General features: G+C 43.1%; 1 protein-coding gene across 2 annotated transcripts; it reads left to right on the top strand.

Annotated features, from left to right (window-relative positions):
* The first annotated feature begins 761 nt into the window (after positions 1-761).
* tnk1 (tyrosine kinase, non-receptor, 1) lies at positions 762-11,784 on the top strand. Of its 2 annotated transcripts, none has more exons than XM_073475157.1 (14): positions 762-1,013; positions 3,824-4,002; positions 4,651-4,715; positions 4,806-4,997; positions 5,099-5,251; positions 5,344-5,621; positions 5,703-5,829; positions 5,974-6,120; positions 6,206-6,300; positions 6,968-7,210; positions 7,744-7,808; positions 8,208-8,710; positions 8,797-8,892; positions 11,267-11,784. In XM_073475157.1, exons 2-14 carry the CDS (start codon positions 3,840-3,842, stop codon positions 11,429-11,431), a joined length of 2,292 nt encoding a protein of 763 aa, XP_073331258.1. In that variant the 5' UTR covers positions 762-1,013; positions 3,824-3,839; the 3' UTR covers positions 11,432-11,784. The 2 variants fall into 2 exon arrangements, with proteins under 2 accessions (XP_073331258.1, XP_073331256.1); XM_073475155.1 differs by lacking the exon at positions 11,267-11,784 and adding an exon at positions 10,065-10,725.
* Positions 11,785-12,680: the final 896 nt, after the last annotated feature.

The raw sequence follows: 12,680 nt of genomic DNA, 5'->3' as shown, positions 1-12,680 counted from the left end.
ATAAATACAAATTAAAAGAAGGTGCACCCATGAAACTAGTTTTTAACTTTAGCTAGGTACACTTGGTGTACACTGTAAAGTAATGTTTAGACTTAACCCATTTTAGTGTACCCTGTAAAGTAACATTTAGCTTTAGCTAAGTAGGCTACAAAAGATGCACCATCATACTTGCATTTAGCTTTAGCTAGGTAAACTTAGTGTACTCTGTAAACTAGCATTTAGCTTTAGCTTGGTACATAAAATGTACCCATTAAACTAGCATTTAGCTTTAGCTAGGTAAACTTAGTGTACTCTGTAAACTAGCATTTAGCTTTAGTTAGGTACACTTGCCGTACCCTGTAAAGTAACATTTAGTTTGAGCTAGGTACATAAGGTGCATCCAATACGCTAGCACTCAGTATTAGCTAGGGTACAGCAAGCTAACAGTACAGACATAGGTTAGGTGTAGAAAGTGAATGTATTAACTTAAATCCAGTTTAGTCAGTGTGTAAAGTGAGTGTGTAAAACAACAATGCATCAAGTGTGCGTCTGTGTATTTAGTCACCACATTTCCAGAAATGGCCTTACTGCCCTACATTTAGGCTATTGTTTTGTGTCTATGACCTATTAATTGATCACGTGTACAGGTCATTAATGTTGTTTGGGTGTTCTGCTGCATTAAACGCTCAGGTGAGACGTCAGGTAGGAGAGGGGCGTGGTCTGTCGAGGAACTGGGAAGAGGCGGAGGAAAGAGCTGGAAACACGGACAGGTAGATCACGAACGGTCTCATACAGACTCCCTGACACATGTAACCTCATATATCGACTGAAGCTTTGTTGATAACCTTCGTTGAATCAATCTGAGTTTGAACATTTTTAGCTGGTTTAGGATTCAGAGAGGAGTAGTGATTTGTGGGAGAGCCCTTCGTCGACGTCGCTGCAGGTTTCAGTCCCGACATGGATCAGTGCTCTCGGGGCGTGAGTGGTTAGGAAGTAGCTGTCACCTACCGGAGAGCAGGTTCTTCTGATTAACGGTGAGTATCTCAGCATGTGTCTGTCTGTGGCCGGGTTTGTAGGGACCCTGCTGACTGTAAACACCCCATGTTTGTAAGTTTAATCGTGTTTGTTAGAAACATCAGCAGCATGTTGATTACACCGTGTGTTTTGACACAAACAATGTCTTTGTCCAAAGTCTTTACAAACTTACTCAAGTGCTTTACTTAATTACAGTTTTAAGGTACTTTTGCTTTACTTGAGGTTGAATAAGGTTAAATAAATACATTCATTAGACAGTTATAGTTTAATGTTTGGATTCAGGTTTGATTTACAAAAACATGTGTATGACCATGTATCAACAACACTGTGAGGGATTGCAGCTTTAAGAGTAGTTTTTATACATACATGCATGCATACAGGCAGTGCTGGAAGAAAGTAACCCAGAAGTCACACTTGATGAGTAAATGTAAAGAGATTGTGTTTAAATATTACTTTGGTAAAAGTAAAGACCGCCCATATGAAAAGTACTTGAGTAAAAGACTAATATTGAATGTACTGAAGGAACAAAAGTCACTTAACTAAGTAAAAGTAAGAGCACAAAGTGTATATTTTCATCAGTGTACTTTTACATTGTAGTACTCTTGCCTCTGCTCAAACTGTCTACTTGGAAGAAAAAAAAAAAACTTTCAAGAGGCACACCCTTCACTTTTTTTTTGATAACACATCAGAAACATGCGAGTGTGATCTGACGTTACACATTCCTCTCTGTTACTAATGAAGCCGTGTCACAGATAAATGAGTGAGCGTGTCAAAGTGTGCGACTGTGCCCTGATCTTGATGTGATCTCGGGCTCAGCCACAGGAAGCCGGCATCACTAAGTGTAAACAAAGGCTTTGCGACAAAAAAAAGTTGTTGCTGCGCTGGATAAACAACACCGCTGGTGGCCATTTGAGGTCGCAAGATATTGGCTTGTGAGATAAAAGTCAGAGCCAGTTTAACCAGTGACTGTAAAGCTATCCATTAAATAGTTTGACACTTGGTCACACATGCCATCAGGCTGAGAGGTGGGTTTTTTTTCAGTAGCTGTGCAGGTTAAAGATTCATCACTCTGTACATAGAGAGAATGATCACAGGGCTCTCTTTGTTTACCAACCTGCATCTATGTGAGTGCTTTCCTTTTTGAATTTGAATCTAACTTGCAGAGAATTTGCCTCACACCCACTCAAGCACTTAAGTTGGGTGCGAATTAATTGGGAGTTGTCCCTGTAAAAAAAAAAGATTCAAGCCCGGGCTCGTACCCTGCTGTGGCATCAGTTGGGTTAAGTAAGAGCAGGTTGATCGCTGGAGACAATGAAGCCGCGCTAGTTGTTGTTTTCTTTCCCAGGGTAGCTGACAGGAGAATGTTCCCTGACTCATACCTGCTGCTGGGCTTGGTGTGCTGATAAGCGTGTGATATATGACTGTACGGCCCCTCCGGTATCATTAAGAGGTGAAGCCAGAGGTTACAGCCAACTAAAGAAGAATTTGCTGCGTTTTACCCTTTCGTTTCTAAGCAATAAGGAAGCTATGCAAACTCAATCATCCTGGTTATTGCAGCCATGGCTAGGGAGGACACTGTAATTGTGTAATAGTGAACACTGAAGGAGCAGCATGTACGAATTAGAGTTTCAAACAGTCAGAAATAAACCAAAATTAGCTACAGAATGTGAAGAAATAACAGTTTTGACGTCTCTATATTGTGTTGAGATATCCACCGATGTTAGCATGCTAACCAGCTAGCCTCTTTCTCCAGGGGCTCCAAAGCTCCTGTGCCGTCGGTGTAAACACCAACATTCCCCTGGAGGACTTCACCTACGTATAAAAAGGTATAATGAGCATCAGTTAGCAGTTAATCTGGTGGTATGCTGCCCATATTTCCTGGTAGTGTGACTTCAAGGTGGCCCATTCTTATGTATTGCACCTTTTTAAAGATATCAAGGAAGTGCTGCTGCTGCTGTCAATACACAGCATGACCTGAGCTGTTACATCAGTACTGTGTGAGCAGAATCCTGTCTGACTGGTGTCTCTGAACCGCAGACAAGATCATTTTTCCACCTCTTGGTTTTTTTTTTTCACGCTGCTTCAGGACTTCCGGCAGGACGCTTTCCTCCGAGGTTCACAATGAGTCACGACCCAGTCAACAGCGCCGTTACTGGACCTACTTGTTCATGCTTCTGAGAGAAACACAACCTTATGTGTCTGTTTTTGTCTCCACCTGTTCCTACGGAAGAGGATTGTAACAAACCTCTTTCTAACTCTGCTGACTTTTTCTGAGATTAAAGCCAGACTTCTGCGAAAAAAGTCAGAGCCTAATTGTTTTTTACAGAGGCCCTAATCCTCCTCCTGTATGTTCATCTGATTATACTCTCATTTGTGTAGCTAGCTGCCTGTTTGAACTACCAGCATATGCAAATGTTATCTTCATGTTCTGTAGAAGATGTACACTTCTGCCATTCTGGACGACAGTATGAGATTCCGTCTCATGGGTCACAGACAAACAGCTCGTTAAAAGTTGGCACATAGCTAAAAGCTGAACAATTCCCCCTCTGGCATCTTGCACCGAGGGCTTTTTGTAAGGTCTCCATGGTGACCTAACAAGGTTGAGTGGGAGTGAAGTTACCGTTTAACAGTCTTTTTAATGAGATGAGGAAGAGCGCTGCTTCTTTATTGTGCCTTTGTGTTTTGTTTCAGGTCTCCGGATTGGAAGAAAAACGCCCAAAAGTTTTACTGATCAAAAACAAAAAAGATTTGAGCAAAAGTGAACAAAAAAGTGCACTAAAGCTCCTCTTTTAACCTTTGGATCCTAAAGGCAGGTCGGCCGGGTCATGCTGATGGACCAGGACACTCAGTGGCTGTACCAACTCCTGGCCGAGGTCCAGTTGGAGAAGTTCTACCTGCGCGTAAGAGATGGCCTCAACATCACCCGCGTCGAGCACTTCACCTACGTCAAGGAGTCTGACCTGGAGCACATAGGAATCAGCAAACCTGGTGAGCCTGAACGTCTCCCCTTGATCATCCACGCTGGGTAGAAATCAATACATTCCTGTCCTCTCAGACAGGGAGGATTTCACCCTTTGGCTCAATAATTGATGTTTTGTTAATCACAAGACAAAGATGGGGTAAAATCGCTTCTAGTGTAAACAAGCATTGTCTTCTGTTTACCCACAGTAGTGTGTTTGTCTTTTGAAATCCCCTAATCAACCTTTGGATTTACAACACTGATGGATGAATGGTTAATTTCCATAAAGTAATGTTTGGCAGTAAATCTTAAGTCCACTTACTTGTTTAGTCTAAAGCTGTCAGCCACAAATCATGGCCTTCATCAGCAGACGGAGTCAGGTGTTTATTTTTAGGGATTCTTCACAATAATCACACTCCTATACGAGACTTTTCAACAAAGGGATAAAAGTGTTATAGCAGGAGTGAACTCTCGGGATTTAGATTCCTGTCCCGCTCAGCAACTCTAATGTTATTGTCATTCAGTTAGTCTATCAAATGTCCATCAAAATTCAAGGTGACGTCTTTAAAGTGCTTGTTTTGTCTGGCCAACAGTCTCGAAGTGAAAGATATTTGATGTCATTTGAAATAAGGAAGATCCGTCATTGTAAGGGTTACTCACATTTTTCTTTCTTCCAGCACAAAGAAGATTATGGGAGGCTCTGAAACGCTACAAAGTAAAATCACGCTCATGGATACCCAAGGTCAGAAACATGTAGATACACTGTATATCATATCAATCGTGTGGGCATAACATGGTACAGTCAGTAATACATTTTCATTGATTTCTTCAGGTGTTAAGCGGTCGAGGTGTGGATGGCGGGGAGCAGGGGAGCGGAGGCGTCCCGGCTCAGCCTCAGGAGGGCGCTAGTCGGGCTCTGCCGTCTCTCATCCAGGACAGTGAGCTGCTGCTGGGAGAGAAGCTGGGCTCGGGGTCCTTTGGGGTGGTGAGGAAGGGAGAGTGGCACACACCCACTGGGAGAGTGGTAAGAGTTTTTTTTGTCTTCTCCTGACAGATGCTGTATATCCTGTACTATTTAACCAGCAGCTACAGCTACAGTCTGTCTCTCTCTTCTAATTGTTTCAGTTGCCTGTAGCAGTAAAGTCACTGAGGAGCAGCATGTCAAAGCAGACGGACACTCTGACGGACTTCCTCCAAGAGGTGACCACCATGCAGTCACTGGACCACCCCAACATCATCCGACTTTACGGCGTGGTGCTCACGCAGCCTCTCAAGATGGTAAGCGGTTTGAACGCAGAGAACGGGAGTTAATTGGGGATGATTTTTTTAATCTATTTAAACTCAGGCATGTTTATTTTTCCTTCCTCTAGGTGACAGAGCTGGCCCAATTCGGTTCACTATACGACACGCTGCGCTCGCGTCAGTACGAGTACCCTCTGCTCCGCCTCTGGCTCTTCGCTAACCAGATCGTGGCGGGTATGGATTACCTCGAGACCAGGAGGTTCATCCACAGGGACCTGGCTGCGAGGAACGTGCTGCTGGCTTCCAGGGAGATGGTGAAGATCGGGGACTTTGGCCTGATGAGAGGCCTGAGCCAGGAGAGGGACCACTACGTCATGTCGGCACACAGAAGGATCCCGTTTGCATGGTGAGGACTGAGATTCAAAGGTGGAGGAAGAAAATGATATTTAACATTCTCACTAATCACCCATTACCTGTTCTCCTCCAGGTGTGCTCCAGAGAGTCTTCGTGTCGGCTCCTTCTCCCATTCCTCGGACGTGTGGATGTTCGCTGTCACCGTGTGGGAAATGTTCACCTACTGTGAGGAGCCCTGGTTCGGTCTGTCGGGCAGACAGGTACATGCTTGTAAATTCATGCGTTTGTACCCGTACTTGTCTTCATGTCTGGAATGCGTCCCCGCCCTTGTGACGATTAGTTTTGCAATTACGCTCCGTGATTCAGAGTTTTCATATCCCTGACATTCATTCTCTTCAATCCAGATTTTGTGGCGTGTGGAACGTGAGGGTGAGCGTCTGGAGAGACCGCCGGACTGCCCGCAAGAACTGTACACAATCATGAGGAAGTGCTGGGCCTGCAGTCCTTCTGACAGACCCAGCTTCGCCCAGCTCACCACGATGGTGGCAGAGGTGTGAAACATAATGCGAAGCTTTGACTGCATGAGTTTCCAGCAAATCGCTGTATTATTTTCCTCACTCCTGTCTGTATTTGAAGGCTAAACCAATGGAGGTGCAAGCAACAAGAGACTTCGCCGAACCCAGGAAACTTGCACTTGTGGCAAACGACCTTGTGACCGTCATAGACCATGGGTGGGTGAGAGAAAGAAAGGAGGGTGGGACTGAAAGAGTAAATGAGACACTCTGACCAACACAATGGGCCTTTGTGGAGATAAAACAGGGGTTTAAATCGGCCTCGTCTCAAAAGTGCATTCCAGCCATGAGCTCATGGTGTCCTCGAGTGCAGTTTGCTTTGTTTGTTTGAACAAGTCCGACAGCTTTGACACAGTCTTGGTGCATATGCTATTTGTTGTGTCACTGTTTGCAGTTTTTTGTGTAATCTAGACACATGCACAGAAAACATAAGGTTAGCATCAAGCAACATAAATACACACAAATCCATAAAAATAAAAGAAATCCTGGTTAACACTACTAGCTAGTTACCAGTATCAGGTAAAAACATATTTTTTCTTAGAAATGAAAAGTTAACTTCATCAGCAATCACACAACATTGACTAGTTTAATACATTCAGAGGTTTTTACTTGGTCTGGTGTGACTAGTAGCTTATGGTGGCTAACGTTAGCTCACTTAAAAAGTAGTTATTTCTGCACAATAACAGGACAGGACCAGTTCCCTAACTTGTGCCACTCTCCTGCTTTATTTTAGCTTTGACCATTGTGCTGCTGCTCAGTAAAGCTAGTCTCACTTTACTCAACAGAAGCTCTTTGGTTTCTAACTGTTCTTCCTCTCTCTGTGTAGTCTGGAGCTGTGTGAGTGGAAGGGCCAGAACCAGAGGACGCTGTCGGTCGGCTGGTTTCCCGCGAGCCTCACCGCGCCGACGCTCCCTCCCGCCGCAGCCGCTGCACTCGCCGGGAGCTCCGGGCCCAACCCTGCTCCTACCTCAGCTTACATCTCGACCCCGATGAAGGGCAGCCTGCAGCACACGGGGCACGGAGACCTCAAACCTGATCGCTCCTGGGGGACACCTGAGGGCAAGGACGAGTCAGTGATACTTCTCTTTCATTCCTCTTGTTTAGGGTCTTTGGTATATTTGATTTCATGTAAAATAACTCAGGAATTATAGTTTACTGACTGAGCTAAATTCCAAGTAATGACTGGGATATTAAGGATTATAACTAACTGTCTAAACAAACAGGCCCAGAGATACAAAGTTCATCACTAGTGGCTGTTATGAACAATGTTAAAATGTTTTACAGTCGGTGTCTCTTTTATTGCTTTATAGCCTTGGCATCCTTTGCTGCTTTTCTTTTAATTTGCTGACTTTCCAGAATACTACAAAACAAAGAAAAAGAGTTGATAGCTACGATTCCTGAATGAGCAGGTCCCCATGTCTCTTATTCAGCCTGTATCATGCACAAAACCATATAATCTTTCATCTCACTGAGTTTAATTGCAGAATGCTAACAGCAGTGCAGCCCTGAACCTTCACCTGCTGTCAGTCAATATAGTCTCGTGAGCCGAGGCTGTCAGATGTGTTTGTGTAGCTCACGTGTTTACTATTCTGACCTGTGCAGCAATGGCAGCTGGAGGCCGAGCCCTGCCAGGGAGAAGGACGGCTCCAATCTGCAGAAAATGGCAGGTAGGAACTTTCAACAAAACCACTGCGGAGTGTAGCGGGTAAAGCTACAAGGTGGACTTTATGTCATCTGGGATTTTGAATAGTAATGTACTTTTTCTTATAAGATACTGCTTTCAGAATTGCCGTCCATTTCTTTTTCACAAATTCCACTTTCCACCAATTTGTTGCTATTATTAGACATGAAGCACCTCATCCATACAAGAAGTAACTGAAGCTACATGTTCATTCATTCTCTCACTTATTTGCTCATTTGCTTACGGTTGACCAGTCTGCCCTCTTGTGGCTTTAAAGGCTACCGTAGCCGTGCCTACATACACTCTGAACGAGGATCCCACTTCTATTCATTACAAATATATATTGTGCACTGTACATAAAAAAGTCTTCTTCCTGTGTCTTCAGGTATATCCCGGAGCCTGGAGTCAGTCATGAGCGGACATCGGCCTCGCTCTCACACAGTAGGGGTGCTTAGAATGGATCAACATGGCAGACTCATGCCCCCCGTGATGGCAGCTCATAGTGTGGTGATGCAGCAGGACCCGCGCCGCTTCAGTGAAGCCAGCATCATTCCACCTCCGCGACCACCGCCACCCAACCTGAAATGTTTGAACACGAAATCCCAGAGGAGGCCGCAAATCGTCCCGGCCCCAGGCACCTCGTGGCCTCCGCAGGCAGTCCAGCCCCCTGTGGGGCAGCCTCAACCTCAACCTCAACCACAACCACAACCACAACCACAACACCAACCCCAGCAGGCCATTGGAGGCTCCAACCTGGGTAAAATGGTCCACATGGCACGCTCGACCCCGCAGCTGGATGATCACACAGACAGCAGAGAGAGGGATCGGAACAGAGAGCGAGATAAGTCGCCTCATGTGCAGAACACAAAGGAAAGTCTCGTCTCACAGGTAAGGGACCGATTTATTTGTCTTTTTCAGTTGGAAAACTTGTGCGATGGATTGAAATATAACCTTCATCACTCTGCTCTTCTCAGGTTATGGAAGCAGTGCATGGAGTGACCATTGAAGAGGTTCATATGGCACTTCAACGCAGTGACTGGAACCCAGTGCGAGCTGAACAACAACTCAAGGTCAGACAAAGAAATGACTCTTAACTTAAAAAGAAAAACTCATCTAGGCCTACCTCCTGCTTATGTTGCAAAGATATATTAGTTCATAAAGGTTTTCATATTTTCATATGACATTAAAGGCATCAAGACTGGATTTAAAAGAAACCCAAAACAACATAAATCACATTTAAAGGTGCAATATGTAAGAACTGGGGCAAGAAATAGGGGGCAGCATATCACCAGAGTAACCACTAACTGCTGCTAACTGTAACTGCCGTTAGCTTGTCAGCTCAGTTAGCCATGCAATGAGGGGTCCAGACTGTGAGCTCTGGTGTTACAAGAGAGGACAGTCCCTGGGCCAGCTGCTTAGCATGCTAACTTCAGTAGATATCTCTGCAACACAGTACATGTTTAAACTCTAATGTCTTCACATTCTGTTGATAATTTTAGTCAAGTTTTCAGTGTTTTTAACTAAAATTCTTACATATTGCACCTTTTTAAAAATAATGAATAATAAACAACAAATGGAATAAGATAAAAACATAAATATAAATCACGGTGCAATGAAAGATATTAAGAAATAATCACAGGTTTAACTTGATGGAATTAAGTTTTGACCCCAACATTGTACAATATCAACAAAGGAAGGACTTTAAATGATATTGTGCTCACATTTTGCATATAACCAACTGATGTTCAATCAAATTACCACAAACTAAATTGACATATCGAAAACCTGAGGCCAGGTAGAGTTAATGTAGCTTAGAGTTGAGTGCTAGGTGCATAATGGAGCCTGTTGTGTTCACTCTACTTAATGCAAACTCAGAAGCCTTCGTGTGGTAGGCGGGGGCGGTGAGTCGAGGGGGTGTTGCAAAATTTGTGCACTAACAGGTTAATCCGGTCACGCTTTATAGGCATTTTTCCTGTGGACCAGGTAGTTTAGCATGATGCTGCCACAGATACTTGAAGTCTTTTTATAGCAGCAATCAAGTTAATTTGAACCTCTTCATTTAGATCATTCGAGCAAATCTATAAAGCGTCAAGAAGTTGGAGTTAGATGCTCATCATTATCTTGCCATGGCAACAGCAGCACATGCAAATTCTGCGGCCAGTAGCTCCTTCAAATTTCGCCGCATTTTTGATTTTTAACTGTTACTAGTTACTTATGATTAAGTATCACTTATGATCATCAGCATGGGAGAAGAAAGCTCGGGTTTTGGAATAAGAGCAGCTTTGACCTTGAGATGATCCCTGCCCGCGGCATCTTTCGACCATCCAACCTGTTCTTCCAGACCATCCCAGGAAGGAGACGGCGGAGATCAAGGATGGGAGACGTGCTAGTCAAGTTTGGATTCAAGGCTGCTCCTGGATAACATCTGGTCGCAGGGAAATGACATGGAAAAAGTGGGAATCAGAGACTGTTATGCCCACATCTTTACAGAGACCTGTCTCCAACACAATATCCAGGATCAAGCTGTTGCACTCGAGGGATGGACCGTGTTCAGAGCCGACAGAACACAGGACGAGGAGAGGTGGACTCTGTGTTTAGGTCATTGATGCTTGATGCACAAACGCTGAGTGTTTACCAGATGTCGGACTTTCAATATTAAGATGCCGACCACATTATCATCAACGTCTTGTTGCTATATATATATATATTTATATAAATAACTGTATATATGTTCTATTTTTGTGTGAGTTTATAAACTTTCATTTTGTTATGCCTCCCTGTTTTGTATAATGCCAAATAAATAACCCTGAACCTTCTAATGTGTATGATTCTGTGTGAAATTAGCCCTAGTGCCACTTTAAAGATGTAATATTAACATTCTGCATTAAAATGTCTAAAAACCACCAGACCTGTTTTAATATATTTTGAGTTGTGTGCTTACATGATCCCAAATGTTTCCAACAACGTTCATTCACAATGCTTGTTGTTTAACAATGGAGACAACAACTCCCATGATACTTCACAACAATGTCAAACTATGTCACTTGTTTTTAATTGTCTTGATTGAGAGACCACTAGTGGGAGAAAATGCATAAGATTGCATTTAATCAATTAACAATGGTTTTACATCATTTGTAAAAACATTTCTTAAAAGGTCATTCAACAGTGAGTAACATTTCAGAATATTGCTGTATGCGATTCTGTAATAAAATGCAATAAACACCAAAGCATGTTGCACTGCAGGACGCTCAACAATGATTTCACAGCAGGTGTTTTGCATTTGAATGCTGATGAAAAACACCTGTTTTGAGCTGGTGGCCTGAAAGCAAATAACACACAGTTTTCTTAACTCAAGTTCTGTTTGTCTTACTTACTTGTGTTCATGGCTTTATGTAACTGGGTTGCTGCTTCTGATCCCTGCCTTCTTATTTTGTGTCTCCTCAGTTGGAGCAGCTGTACAGGCTGAGCCTCTGCTCCAGAGAGGACTGTGTGAGGATCCTCTCCAGGTACCAGTGGAACCTGCAGCAGGCAAGCCGCTACCTGATCCGATGGTCGCGGGAAGGCTCCGGCGAGAGGGAGCGACCTACGTTTGGCACAGCACGAGTCTGAAGTGATTTTGAATGCATGGATGGTTGACTTTTACAGCATGCATCTGTTCTAACATTGACACACTCTGACGCTGGAAGCTGCCCAATACACCTCGCTGTAGGTAGAGATGGAAGGTCCAGTGCAAATGAAAGTAGAAAAATGAAAATGGTTGAATGTAAAAAAGGAAAAATTGTGTAGAAACGTGAATTTAGCAAAAAGGCTAAATGTCTGACCACTGTTTTTACATTTTGAACGAGACACTGTCCAACACATGATGTGTTTTGCAAATAGTTTTTGTATCTTAATGAAATTGTGTATATATATTGTATTAGAAAATGCTGTTTTACTGAATAAAATTGATGATCTGGTGTTGAGTTGCATTGTGGGTAATGTAGGTGCCAGGTTTTGAAAAGGAAAAAGAAGGTATACATGGTATAGAAAAACAAAAGGCACTATCTCCGGTTGTGCTGCTGCTTTATTGATTTTGGAGGTAAAGACTCTGGCAAACTGTCGGTGATTGAGTTGCATTGTGGGTAATGTATGCGTCAGGTTTTGAAAAGAAAAAATCCATTTCGCAAATATTTTGTGTCTTTAAAATGTATGACATTTAAATTCAAAGGCTAACATTGCGCTGAACGCAGGATCAGAGCTCTGTGGGCCTTTTAATTTAATTTCTATTTTAACAGGGAGGTCATGAACTCTTGTGCTGCTGAGTCATCAACCCAGTCACACCTTGGAGATACAGTATTGTGTTTGGTTAGTCATTTTCCATATTTACTTAACATTTTCTGTTGTATGCTTCATAAAGGGATATGACTTAAATCTGTGTACATTGACATACTACTGTATATATTTACACAGCAGCAGCATGCAGCGTCTCAGGTTAACTTGTATAACCAGTTGCTGAGTCACTGAAATGTTGATTTGTGTATAATAAGAACCACAGAATTACAGATTATAGGTCTAGTTTGATTTATTTCTGAGGAGCATTGAGGCGTTCATGGACATGTGTAGACATGTTCCCAAAATACCATGGATGTATTTCCCACATGTTCCCAGGAGGTGGAGGAGTTTGATCACTATGGGATCAGGAAAGAGAGGTTTAGCCTCCTTTTGTTGCATCTGTAGTACGGCATGGATATTATGTTTTTGTTAACTGAATGCAGATAAATAATGGACTCATATTGACAACAGTGAAGTCAATTAAGTGCGTATTGTATTTAAAAAGTTAAAACAGTCAGCACAAAAGAGTTTTGATGAAAGTGGATAT

The sequence above is a fragment of the Pagrus major genome, chromosome 10 (assembly GCF_040436345.1).
Source record: "Pagrus major chromosome 10, Pma_NU_1.0".
NCBI classification, from domain to species: domain Eukaryota; kingdom Metazoa; phylum Chordata; class Actinopteri; order Spariformes; family Sparidae; genus Pagrus; species Pagrus major.
This window is presented reverse-complemented; position numbering and strand designations above follow the sequence as displayed.